Source organism: Periophthalmus magnuspinnatus, chromosome 7 (assembly GCF_009829125.3).
Source record: "Periophthalmus magnuspinnatus isolate fPerMag1 chromosome 7, fPerMag1.2.pri, whole genome shotgun sequence".
NCBI lineage: Eukaryota > Metazoa > Chordata > Actinopteri > Gobiiformes > Gobiidae > Periophthalmus > Periophthalmus magnuspinnatus.
In genome coordinates, this window is record NC_047132.1 from 26,525,734 (window position 1) to 26,539,676 (window position 13,943).

Genomic DNA, 13,943 nt, shown 5'->3' on the forward strand with positions numbered 1-13,943 from the left:
CATTCACACTGAGAAGGCCTTTTTATTTCAGACAGTTACAAGATGCAATAGTGTATTTATTTTTAGAAATAAGTATTTTTTATAATGATGACATTTAAAAAAAAAAAGAATAAACTATATTTATGCTGAAAAATGGCAAATAAACTACAAAATACTGTTTTTTTTTTATTTGAATGAATGAATTTAAATTTGCTTTAACAACAATAACTCACTTTATGCAATGAATGTCGGTAACAAATTTTCCCAGAATGGCACTGGGCCAATAAAAAGTACATTTAGGTCACAATATTATTTCTTGGCAGTGCATAGAAAAAAAGTATGCCCATCCTAAAGAAGAGACAGATCAAACACATGTCCTTATGGCTGGGTTTCCCACAGTCCTCCAGTTATTGATATTGAGATTATTGCTGTTCGGGCACTCCTGGTCAGACTGTCTGCCTGCCAAACAGACAAATGATAAGAGAACATGACATTACATGACACAAGTAATAGATTTTACTATAGGATTAATAAAGGGTGCAAATCAAACATCCAGGTGGTTTAGTTATGTTAATATTTGGGTTATGAGAATGAAAATCACCTTACCTTGTGCAGTAACTGGGCTAGAAGTGACCAGTTTTCATTGAGTGACACATTTTCAGGTTACCAGTTTTAAAGTTACAAATGTTAATTTTCAAGAGTTGCCTAATCAATTGTGGAAAATAAGTGAAATTATTTATTTCAAAAATGTACATTTTACAGGTGAACATCACATTTCTAGCTGCTACATGATTTTTAAAGTCCATGCAGGTGTCAAAAAGATCACTGTAAACATGTCCACTGTGGCCTTGAGTTAAATGTAAATAAGGGGCATCATGTTGTATGGTGGGGCTGCACCCACTTGTATGTTCCTCCATAGTGAAATCCAACCCTTTGCATAAGATCATCTGCCTCAGTTGGACCACGGCTATAAAATAAATAAATAAATGGTGCACTAGCAGAAAAGACAGACCGGTTTAATCAATATTATGGAGAAAAAGAGATGGAAATGTACCTTCCGTATGTGTAGGGTATAGGGGCTGTTTTTTCTTGCTCTATTTTGTGGAGGAGTGGAGTGAAAATTCTCCAGGCCTCCCGCAACTCATCACTTGGATCCAAGCAAGACACAAAGTTTAAAATTAATGGAATGTTACTGCAGGACTTAATACTGATTAAACATTAAGACCAACCTGCGGACAAAGTGCATCTGGTTTCCACAGAAGACATCCAGTATCAGTCTCTCATAGGCATCTGGCAACTTCACATTCTAAGGATCAGGGACAGGAGTTGAGAATTAGCACTAGCTATACACTATGTATCGCAGCAGCTCAATTCACATTTTTATATTGTTCCTGCTTAAAGACAATGCTGCCTGACTGTGATCCTTTGGATATGTATACATATTTTGGTAAAATAAGGCTAAAATAAGGTTACTAAAAATCTTGACAAAAAACAGAAATCATCCTAAATGCTTTGGTGTTGTACCTTGTATCTGCTCTTGTATGTGAGGTCCAGCTCTGTTTCCTCAGGGCTGAAGTAAACCCCGGGTCTCTTGGTCATCATCTTCAGGTAGATGGCCTCATCCGGCTGCACCCGCACGACCAGTTCATTCCGCTGGCACCTCCCCCCAAAAATGTCCCCTGGGACATCAGTGAACTGTAGCCGTACTTCTGCTTTCCTCTCATTCAGGGCTTTACCACAGCGCAGAATAAAGGGAACTCCTGGTCGAGGAACATGCATTTAAGTTATGAAATCATTAAGTTGTAAAAAGTTATAAAAGTACAATTCAAGATAGTGTTCTCACCATCCCATCTCTCATTTTGGACATAAAGCACCGCTGTAGCAAAGGTAGGTGTGTACGAACCATCTGGGACAGTGGGGTCATCGAGGTAACCAAAGCGGGCCTCCCCCTCCCCTTTACAGTCCCCCACATACTGTCCCAAGACCACATCGGAGGCAGAGACAGAAGCCACGCATTTCAGCACTTTCACCTATAAATGGTAAAACCAAAAAGATGCATTTTTTCATGAGGTTATCATGAGGTTATGAGATATTGCAGCACATGAGTATGTTGTAACCTAGGGCTAATCAATGAATTGAATTGAGATCATGTCTAATTGTCAAGACCAGCTTAGGTCTACAGCCAATCCTCTATCAGCATGTGGTTTGGAAGAGTTTGGACTTTCAAGGAAGAAATTGGGTTACAAGCTCACCAAAATCTAATTAATACCTAGACCTTTGAAAACACTTATAGGATATGCAAACTGCACTATTTGATGTGACTAATCAGAGGGAACATGATCAAAAAGAAATGAGATGGTTTTGCTGTTGACATTTAATTCATTTTAATTGGCTCAAAAATTTAATAATCAGATTTTAAGTGTGCATCTAACTGCAGCCACTGATTAAAACTCTACTTGTTTATTTTCATAAAATCAATATTGAAAGTAATTTTTATTTTGTTTTTGAAAATAAAAAAACCTACCAAAACAATAATTACTTTTTTGCCATCTTGCCCAGTCCTATTGCAACCTATGTACAGGTAATAAAGGCTTTTACACTACTTTGCAAATGAGGTGACGTTTTTTTCTTTATCTTTCAACAGCACTTTGCAACTTTCTTTATAAAAATGTGTTTATACTTATATGTGTAAGTACTACAGACCCAAACTATGCCCACCATGAATAGCTGTATTTTTACCTTTTCATCTCGCACATCATCGGAGTTACTGGATGCGGGCGTCTCCATGGCAACCAAACATAGAATCTGAAGCAAATGATTCTGCATCACATCCCTGCATGAAAGACAGACTGGAATTAAAGAAGAATATTTTGTCATGTTTTGTTTAATTTCTTTTGTGTATACCGAATAATCCCAAAGTCATCAAAGTAACCTCCACGTCCCTGAGTACCAAAAGGCTCCTTGAAAGTGAGAACCACACAGGACACACTGTTCCTGTTCCAGATTGGTCCAAAAATACGATTTCCAAACCTGTTGGAAAAGTCCTGCGTTTGAAGTTGTTTGATTAAAAAAAAAAAAAACTTATTACGAACACTGATTGTTTCAAACCAAAGTGAATTACCCCAATGGAGATTCATGACAAATTAAGTACCTTAGCACCATGAGATTCTGCACCATCTCCTTCCCCAGGTAGTGGTCAATGCGGTAGATTTGGTCTTCTTTAAACAATGAGGAGAGGTGAGAAGAAAGCTCCTGTGAACTCTGTAGGTCATGACCAAACGGCTTCTCCACAATGACCCTATTCCAGCCCCTGTCCCACACAACATCAGCTGATTAGAATGTGATTAGTGCAAGCATGCTGGGGATTTCACCAAGCTTTACTGACTGGAGACTGATGCAGTGTGTCCTGATGTTAGTGGTAACGCTCTGGTACACAGTAGGAGGCAGGGCCAGATAGAAGAGCCGGTTGGCCTCAGCTCCATCAGGGAGAGATAATAAATGGGCATTGAGTTGGTTAAAAGAAATAGCATCATCATATCTTCCACTCACGTAGGAATTTTTTCTGAAGAAAGCTTCAAGGCAGTCGCTCTCTTCATCAGTGATCTAGACAAAAAAAGAGGGAAAAAATAATTAACTCACTGCATTAGCCACCAGATAGCCACTCAGTTATTTCATAATCCTACATACCTTCATATAGGGCAGACATGCTGTTCTGATGTCATGGACAGTCAGGCTGGAGCGAGCAAAACCCACAAAGGAGGTCTCATTTGGGAGCAGACCATCTCTATACAACCACCTATGAACAAACAGGCCAGAGACAGTGATCCGCCATTATATGCAACAGTCAGATTTGGCAAGAGTAGGATATGTGAAAGAATAAGAACTCACCAAAGTGTAGGGTAGATTTTCTTTTTTGCAAGGTCTCCCTAGGTAAGACACAAACTAGTAAATGACTTGTCACAAAGTTTAGATATCAGAACAAAACAAATTCCGTGCACATTGATAAGATAAGCCCTGTGACTATACTGGGCTCCATTCAAGTGGTCAACAAAAGAATGAGGCACAGCTTCAATCAAAATAAACTTAATCAAATGAGGTCAATAACACTATGCATTGCAACAACATACTCAGATCTAAATACCACTACAGCTACGAAAATGGGCACAAACCGCAGCTTTCGGTTTCCAAAATAAAAATACTACATTCTAATAGATATTTGGTGGTTATTACTCACTGAAGCTCCAAAGATTATGAAAATGTGTGCCTTGTGAGTAGACAATGGATCTCCATACAGTTCCCTCCTTAGCTGCCCAATCACTTCACAGCGGTTTAAAACTTCAGAGCACATTTCTGCACGGCCTAGTTTCACCCAATAAACCAAACCGTGGACTTTCTCCTGCTTTGTGCCTGTGCAGCAAACATGCTGTGTGGAAATCTCACTTGTCATCATTGCACGGCAGTACAATGTTAAGAGAAAATACTGCCACCTGTTGATCCAAAAACAAACTGACCCAAGTCCATTACAGTTCACAATTAAGCATGCATCTTAAACAATTTTCAGCATGAATTATATATAATTTCATCCCAAAATGTAAGGTAAAGCAACACAATCTCTCCTGTTTTTATGTCTATTAAAATTATTAATGAACAAAATGCTCCTTGAACACTCCTTAAGTCAATGTTGCGAAACCAGGTGCCACACAGTGAAATAGCCTTGTCAATATATACATGTGCAAATAAACAGATTAGATTAAATGAATGTGCTACTACAACACAATAAAAATAAGTTCCAAATCAATACAAAGAATTGTAATGAAGAATCAAACGTAATTAATTTTATTAAAAACAAGCATTTATTTTTTATTATAACATTAAATATGGAGTGTCACTACATGGCATTTATTTCACCACATAGTTCAAATGCACTTATCTTTATATTATTGCAAATCCCAGCCTTTTCCACATGGTCAAAGCTGCCACTCCTCTTAAGTCCTTGTTTACTCAAGGGACACCCACCACCTTTCAACTGTGTTTCCTGAGTTTCCGTCATAAATTAATTTAAAACAAACAGATGCCAACAAATGGCTCCACACTTCGCTTTGCTGCCTCTTCCCACTCATTATTAACCGCTTGGCTGTACCACAAAGTCCTCCCAGCTTCACAGCAGGATCGCCGTCTCTTTAGCCCCCACTGGGTGAGACTTCAGAGTGAGAATTACATTTTTTGGTTCATGTTTGTGGTGATCAGCTGAAGGTCCAGTGCTGGAACAGATCAGCGCCGTTACAAGAGTCCATCTGAACCTGCGCTCCATTGAGCCTCAAACACTTCCCACTCTGTGGATTCTTCAGGAGGTTTTCCTAAAATAGAAAAACAAACGTTTGCACAAACAAGATACTTGTCAGTACATCTATGACCATGGTGCACTTGACATGGTACAATGACAAAAATAAACATAATAAAATTGTCTGATTAAGATGAAGTAGACGCTTTTCCAAGGCTGGTTTTATTTTTCATAATAAACAGTAAGACTATATATTCATCTCTGTCACAGATACATCCCTGGTTCTGTCTGGGTGGTGTCCTCCTCCACATTCGTCATGTGCCAAAAGTGAATGAAGAGTGAGCGCTATGGATGATTATGGTGTAATTATATGACCATGAACATTATCATGTTTTCAAGTTTATATAAAATTGCAAAATATTACTAGTTCAGTTTTTACTTTATACGCTATAACTTTATAATTACATTCCATGTTCATGCTAAAGCGAATTTGGGAAATGGGCTTTTAACAATTTTCGAATGGTGTGCCATTAATGTACCCCAAACAGTAAGTCAAATGAACCGTTCTTTTATTATTAAGACATTGTAGATTAGTATTGTGGTTTATAATTAAGAAAACAAAATAATGATCTAGGGAAAAATATACAATATAAATACCTGGACAAAAGCAATGACAATTCAGTTCTTGCCCCTCTTGTTAAAAGCCCGCATTTTCATCACTTATTTTGTTATTCTGTGGGTTACAAGTGTTATGACGATGAAAGTACTCCTCCTTACCTCTGTAAAAACCCACTCCTGGTCTGGTCCTAAAATTGTGCCTTTTCCTTTTAACCAGCACTCTTCAATCTTCACCACATCGGGCTGCGCATAGGCATGAAGACACAGCTGCTTACCAATGTTGTGCCGTAGCTCTCTGTGGGATGAGTATTCAAAGTACTACAAAAAAGAACACAAAATAATTAAGGACTGTTTAATGAGTAGATGATACACATCTTTGTTTGGTTTTGTACCTGGTTTCCTCCCATATTGTGACATTGATACATAATCAAAGCTTTGCCTCCTTGATTGTTTTCACCCACATCCAGGCAGCTCTGTGATCCAGAATTCTTGATCTAAAACAAACAGACCCATAATAGCATTTACAGTCAAACAAACTGAACTTTGTGACCTTTTATCTTTATTCAAATGAAAGAAAACGTGACTCACAGCTCCAAACTTGACTGGCTCCAAATCTGGGATGAAAGCCTCTGGGTACACCGTGTTCAAATACCAGGTGAAATTCTTGCACTGCAGCCTCTCCCTTAGGGTTAAACGATCAGAGATGTCTCCATACTGGTTCTGTCATCGATACCATTCAAATGCATGTTAAAGAGCTTTGTAAATGCAAGTTAGAAACCAGCCAAACTGCAGAGACCCACCTGACTTGCCATAGTGGCTGCATTTTTGTTTCGACGATAGAAGATTCTCTTGAAGTCATCCATCCACACCTCTGCGAGGCGTACCTGGTTGCGGGTGATGACTTCAGTGCCTTTAGGGAATGTGTGGGGGCTTTTTGTGCGGAAAACATGTCCCACAACAGAACACGGGATGATTTCGAGCTGGCCTCCGCATTGCCACACCTGTTCATCAATTCACAAACACCAGAAATTCTTGTCAAAACTAATTCCAAAGTTAGTAATTGAATAATGGCTTTGTTTAACGGTTTTCAAACATTGGGGTTTTCTGCGGTCATCTGTGTAACAACTAACTAAAACTCACCCTGAATGACATCTCCACATTCTCACCACCCCAAATCTCCATCTTGTCGTCATAAGTTCCAATGTGCTCAAAGTACTTCTTGGATATTGAGAAAAGACCTCCGGCAAATGTTGGTGTTCTAATGCCCAAAAATAAAGGATGTTGTAAAGTCATCACATTAAATGCACTTTAATATATAATATAAAATTTATATTACTTTACTGGGTAAGTCTCATCTTTGCGTAGCTTCTTGGCATCCTCTGGTATAGGTTCCCATCCAAATGTCAGACTCCAGTCGAAGTTGCCGCGGTTGTAGGCGCGATTAGTGGCCACAGGTTTGTGAAACTGAAATGTGTTCAGGTCAATGGAGCTGATCTCTGGACTGACCACAGCGGTTGGCTCCTCCACTATACGGTACAGCAGCGGCTCCAACCAGCCGTGGAAACACTCGCCTGCAGGAAGAGAAAGATAAGTTTTATTATGAGTGAATGTAATAAATAGTTAATGCATGAACACATGTTGCACTTTTTTCATAGTATTTAAGCGTTCTGATGATTTAAATATCATTTGTGTTTATTTTCAATCGTGAAGGTCAAATAAAAATATTTCGACTCAAAACTCAACATTGTAATTATATTCTTTAAAAACTGGTTTAAGTTACCAGCCAGCTAAAAATAAAGAGTTTTATTTTATGTCATATGCTTACAACAGAAGATTAAGAAGCTGGGAGTTAACAAGGAGTTGACAAACAATATTTGTTGCTAAAAGCAACAAATACCACCACTGGATCTCACATGACGCTACTGAGGAAGGCTACAGGAAGTAACCGAAACACGTAAAGCAGGTAAACAAACGCTCCTGTCTAACAAACAGTCGTCAGTTCTAACATAATAAAATTAGTTCCACCTCTGGGTTTAGCATTTGCAACAGGAAGTAGTGAGGAGTCCATTAATTAAGGTACATTTAAGATTAGAGCCTAGACTAATGTCAGATGATTCAAAAGTAATAATTGGTTATGACTGAAGTGTATAATTGTTCAAAATGCATACTTCAACAGTCTAGATGGTTTTAGATCTTCTCATTTTCCAAACTACTCAATGTGTGCTCAACCCTGCGAGATTCATCTCAACGTTTGGTACAGAACAGGTTTATTAATATGAATAACTTTTGTCTTTAGTCTTGTGTGATCTCTTACAGTGAGCATCCAGGAAGGTGAGCACTTCCCCCTTTGCAAGACCGGCCCCCAGGAGCCGAGCTGTGATCAGGCCCTTTCTCTCCAGCTGCCTCACCACACGTACAATCTTCAGCCCAGCCACATGCTCTTCTAGCTGGCCTTTAAGATGCTCTGAGGAGGAAACACAAAACATTCAGTTATGTTTATCATTTCGCAGAAGAACAGAGTTATAGGGGTTTTTATTTATTTGGTGACCTCATCTCTGCAACAATATATTTTTTGTCATATTGTCATATTCATTATTCATCTAATAGCTGGCCTCTGTAAAGGTGACAGCCGGATTTAACCAATCACAGTGAAGAGGGAACTATCAGAAGAAGCAGAAGACTTTATGTCTGAAGGGCATTGGAAAGATACGAATATTGAAACATGAACTGTTATTATTAATTATCATTTTTGCTGTCTCACACACCCCTGCTATGACATCTGAACAAACTGTGGTTACTGGGAAACAACCAACCGGATGAAGGGTGTGCTTCAGCGGTTACAATGGAAATGTCAACAGTCATAAATGCTACGCTGCTTGATGACACCAATTATTATCCTATACATTCAAAGATGGGCAGCAGTGAGATAAGTGCTGTTCACGCAGGAAGCTAGACGATACTTTGTGTAATACACAGAATTCAGTTGGTTGGATTTTACCCAGATAAATGTGATGATTGAGAAATGCAAACGCAAAAGAGGAAGCAAGAGTAAACTAGGACACTCCCCTTGAACACGTTTTGTAAGCCTTAGTAGAATGATTGATGGTTTCAATGTGAGCTTTCACAAGAATTAACAAAGAACACGAACACATAATTTTAATGTACTAATTTTCATTTCAGTCATTATTATGACGAAGTTTAATTAATAATAGTAACAATAATAATAATAATAATTATTATTATTAAAACATGGGGTACATTCCCATTGTACCAGTCATAATAATGCTACAATAAAAAACATGATGACATTGACGTATCATAGAAAAAATGATGTCCTGTTATCTGGCCTTTGATAATGAAGCGGAGCTGTCAGTTTAATAGTGGGAAATGCTTTGTTTAGAAAAGCTGTGAAACACAATGACCCACAAACGTCAGATAGGAGCTATCAGCAACGACCACCAACAAATGTCACTCTGCCTTTGATTATAGTTTTCGCACAGGGCCGAACACTGGAAGACTCTGGTGAAGTGAGGTGTGACCAACATTTGTTAAAAGTATTCAAACACTGCTTTTTGCCAAAGAATTTGCATTTTTCTGCACTTTCTGCACAAACAACTTGCACCTAATCCATAACATTGTACAGTCATTCATCATCTATTTGGACCTGTGATTTGTCTCCAGCCAAGTGACAAATGGTCAGCAGCCGTCAGAAATAACCCAAACACTTCCTGGTATTTGCTTTTCGTTCCTTTTAAAAATATCTCCATTGTCTACTCTTAAGGTAAAAAGTCACAGCAGGGGTCCTGGTTCTAGAGATGAGTTTACTGATAGCACAAACTACAGTTCACAAAGATCAGATTTCAAATAATGAACAGTGTGAGTTCAAAGCAAAGTGTGTTTGTGTTCATGGCCAAGGCATGAAAAAAGGTATTTTATGTTAAGTTGTGTCATACTATACAGTGGTCAAATTAGACTTAGACAAACTTAACTGATCCACAATTAGATGGACAAAGTATCTTAAAATAGGGCTAAAATATATATACAAATAAAAAAAAATTAAGGTAAATAACTTTGACAAAGCTCACCAAGGGCATATAATTAATGTATAGTAATATGTGTCGATGTAACAATTCATTTTAATACAACCTCTGTATTTCTCTTTTTTTTTTTTGCTATTTTTTGTTTCACTTGTTTTATACCATTAAACTAGTGGACCATACCTGCTGTACTGGCGTCATCCACCAAAATGATTTCTTTGAGAAACTGGGCCGGAGAGGTGTGGAGTACGCTGTATACTGTCCTGAGGAGAGTGGACCAGGCCTCATTGTGGAAGACGATAATGACACTAGTGGTGGGTAGAGGAGGACAGCGGCGAAACTTTCTTTCCACACACCTGGCACAAAGGTGGGACATAAAATCCAGAGGGAGAGAGACAGAGAGACAGACAGAGAGAAACTGGCATCAAAAAATGAGGAAATTAAAGTCACAAAACAAGTGAACAACTGAGATCTGTTTGCTGAAGGTGCAGAATACATATACTGTAAAAGACGTTGATTAAACAGTGACACTAATGTAAAGTTACAAGCAGTTGATAAGCCTCTGCACTGTGTGTTAGAGGTGTAGTTACAGTTTTTATTATAGTGTTTCTACATTTATTTAGTAGCAACATAATGAATCATTGTGACAGAACTCTGATGATATAGACAGATTAATATAGCTCTATGCTCAAACACAAAAACTTGCAATCTCCTTTACCCCACGCACTACTCCTTTTGTCTGTCTTGCACAAAGTGTGACAGGAAAATGTAGCCAATGCCAGTGAAGAATTAAGCTTTATTTCCTCATAACGAAAATAAAGATGTTACCAAGTTCTAAGAACATGAATAATGATAAATTTGAAATTGTGACAGGATCTAAACGAGTCAGTGCCTTGGTGTATGCCCCTGCTCTCTGACGGATTGTTTTTATGTTTGTATATTTTAAGAAAATGTTAATGTTTTTGTTCATCATCTTTCAAGGGGCTAACAGCTATTAAGGTGTTATATACTGTATGTTTGCACTGAAGTGGAAACTATTAAATCCATGTAAATAATTGACCAGCCTCTTCATGACCTCAAAGCGTTATCGGCCCAACTGTGACCAAACCAGCAGGTCTGTAGGAAAACACCTGCTGTTACATTTAAGACTTACTCTGGGGGTCTGGTGTCTTCTCCAAGGCTACGGCTGAGCGAGATTCGGTCACTGGCAAACTGGTTAAAACAGTGCCTCGTCATGCCATCTTCCTTTTCCTTTTCCTCTTCAGGGGTCATCTTGTCTTTCTGAAATGCTTTCCCATCAGCTCCTAGGGCATAGGGGTCCTGGGGCGGTCTGTCCAGGTGAGGCTTGAGCTCGGTCAGTGTGTAGAAGCCAGTGGGACAGTTGGCATCCTGTGTGGGCTGCTCGTGAGCTGGGGGAGGCTGAGGAGCTCCTATCTGGAAACCTATATTGTTAACAGCCTCTCGGACCATAACCATCACCTTGTCCCTTTTGTCCACCAAATTCTGAATCCAGGGATCCCCTGAAGGTGAAGTGGCAACATCCTTTTGGAGAACAACTAAAGCCAACATGAAGAGTGTTCCCCCAAGCACAACCAGTTTTAGGGGGGACATACGGCGCCGCAGAAACAGCCGCATGTTTTACAATAAAAGGTTTGTCACACTTTGAGTCTCCAAGGGGAAAAATAATTCCACAGCTTTGTTCTTTAGATGTAGGAGTATGTCGCCACCATGTTTACTCTGCAAAAGAAAAAAATGTCAAGAGTTTAAAAAATGCATTAAACCGGTTTCATTAGTCCAAAGTCAAGTGACTAAGCAGCAACTCATGCAGGCAGGGACACTCCTCGCGCTCTCAGTCCTGTCTACCTGAGGAAAAGCGTCCCTAGAGCCAGGTGGAGCAAGCGAGCAAAGAGAGAGAGAGGACAAACACCACACCTCTTCATAAACACCTGACTTCACTTGCCCCTGCCACACTCCCCCAAGACCCACGTGGCTGCAGCAGATAGCAACACTGGTTAATGAGTGACGCACACATCTCCAAAGACACTCTTTACAGTCCGCTTCAAAGGCGAAGACTATCAGCTACCCCCATCAGCTGGCCTCGGCACAATCTACACTACACAGTTTCCTGAAATGGATACCAATACAAAGCAAGGCCATCAGATCACATCAGTGTCCTTTAGTCATCACAGTTGGTGAGACTCACTTTTACTAAGTCATTATTAATTTACTCAAGTCTAGGCTCCTTTATTATTGATTTAAGTTGTGGACATGCGGTGGGACAACCAGTTTGTCCGCTCTGTTGCCACACAACAAACACATGACTACCCAGCCTATATCCAAAAAGCCTAACGCAATGACGTGTCTAAAGCCTACATTAATTCATTAATACAAGAGAATTATCATCTGGTAGGGGGACATATTAACTCTGGAATGAAAAAGAGTATTCAACACACCACTGTCTGAAACGAAAGAGGAAGGATGAGTCTCAAACTGAACATAAATCTGAAAAAGTGTCACAGGAAAGACGACGTGCCGCGTAAAACAGCATCAACATACTAGTTTGCTACAATGAGTCCACCACGTTGTTTGGAGACACTTGTTGAGCGTCTCCTTCTTTGGCTTTACTTACCCCAACCAGCTGAAGATTTCGCCTGTCCAGTCTGATTTTACGCGCTCCCTTAACTCGCCCAAATGCCGCACTCGCCAGTCTCTCCTTTTCGGATAAGTTGATCTGAAGAGGGAATTTTTCGAAAGGAGCTGATGGAAGAGGTCTGTCCTCTTCGCCCCTTCCTTCTACAGTGAACAGGTGCCATTTGTTGCAATGATTAGCAGCAAAGTGAGACCCCTTCTGGCCAAATGAGCGCATAAGGAGTCAGAAAGGAGTCAGAGGTGGTGAAAGGCTTGTGTTTGTTCCAATAGCCTGCTAGAATCCATTTTGTGATTAGATAGGCCTATGTTTGGACACAGCTTGGTACTACTATTGTTTGGAACTAACAGAACTCTTACTTTAGCAGATAATATTACAATATTGGCAACTGTAGAAGAACACGATGAAGTGGCGCATGTATCCGCAAATGAATCACTAGTGTTCCTGTGGGACAAACACTGCGCTGCACATCCTCAGTTTGAAGTAGTCCATTGTTCTCTATTGGTGCGATATAATAAACATTAGAACTACATGTGTAATCCGATAGACGCGCATGTCACCGTGCAGGCGCCCACTAGTGTAACATTATTGCCTTTTCACCAGGGATTAGCAGAATTGATGTTGTTTAATTAATGATTTACATAGAGGGCTGCAAGTGAACAACACAGCATTACCTCCTCAAAAATCTATTATTCATACGCCAGAAATTAAGTACTCTCTCCAGTGTCACCCTCCTGTAACTGTACCCTGACGGTTTATTGAGAGAAGAAGTAGGCGTGTCTCGGGTTACTGTCACGCTCTGAAATCTTGATTGCAGTCTGCTGATTGACAGGTAGAGCCTTAATATAATGAAAAACATTACAGCTGTGAAGCATTTGGTTTTCACATATACCAAATGTAAGTTAAGAGCTAATAAACGTATAAAGTCATGCAAGTAATAACCATATGTGGGTTACATTTGATATTTGGTACTATACAATTTTGACTTTACTGTTGGCTACTTAATTTTAGTGCATTTTACAGTGGATACTTTTTACTTAAATTTCACTAGAGAATAGGTAGGTCAGCACTTTTTGCACTACATTTACCCTGGACTAAAAAAAAAAGTAAAGATCTTTATCTTACGGTTTCACACCTGCTGAAATGTTTGAGGGGTTTATATTTTGGCACATTCACAGTGACATCCTGTCTCATCTCCATTTTGAGCAAACAAAAGAACACTACACATGACATTTAACTATCAACTAAAATCAAATTAAGTCGATTTTTTAATGCAATTCTTCTACTTGAATAGGACTGAAGGATTTATTTACTTATTAATCCTCTTTTTGTGTGTTGTAGAGACAGAATTATGACCTTAAGTGGACGGGAAAAACATATA

General features: G+C 39.3%; 2 protein-coding genes across 3 annotated transcripts; both read right to left on the minus strand.

Annotated features, from left to right (window-relative positions):
- Positions 1-6: 6 nt before the first annotated feature.
- LOC117373822 (glucose-6-phosphate 1-dehydrogenase-like) lies at positions 7-4,431 on the minus strand. 2 transcript variants are annotated; one of them, XM_033969932.2, is made up of 12 exons: positions 4,214-4,431; positions 3,868-3,905; positions 3,667-3,775; positions 3,365-3,582; positions 3,131-3,289; positions 2,884-3,009; positions 2,719-2,812; positions 1,823-2,009; positions 1,504-1,739; positions 1,209-1,285; positions 1,034-1,126; positions 7-946 (listed from the first exon to the last, which is right to left on the minus strand). In XM_033969932.2, the coding sequence occupies exons 1-12, from the start codon at positions 4,427-4,429 to the stop codon at positions 853-855; spliced, it is 1,647 nt and encodes a 548-aa protein (XP_033825823.2). In that variant the 5' UTR covers positions 4,430-4,431; the 3' UTR covers positions 7-852. The 2 variants fall into 2 exon arrangements, 1 of the variants encoding a protein (XP_033825823.2); XR_008648752.1 differs by lacking the exon at positions 1,209-1,285 and having other exon boundaries at positions 929-946.
- Positions 4,432-4,788: 357 nt separating this feature from the next.
- On the minus strand, positions 4,789-12,721 carry galnt6 (UDP-N-acetyl-alpha-D-galactosamine:polypeptide N-acetylgalactosaminyltransferase 6 (GalNAc-T6)). The gene is made up of 11 exons (XM_033969930.2): positions 12,545-12,721; positions 11,069-11,652; positions 10,099-10,271; positions 8,193-8,342; positions 7,215-7,449; positions 7,019-7,136; positions 6,679-6,879; positions 6,467-6,598; positions 6,271-6,372; positions 6,038-6,196; positions 4,789-5,336 (listed from the first exon to the last, which is right to left on the minus strand). The coding sequence occupies exons 2-11, from the start codon at positions 11,548-11,550 to the stop codon at positions 5,223-5,225; spliced, it is 1,866 nt and encodes a 621-aa protein (XP_033825821.1). The 5' UTR covers positions 11,551-11,652; positions 12,545-12,721; the 3' UTR covers positions 4,789-5,222.
- Positions 12,722-13,943: the final 1,222 nt, after the last annotated feature.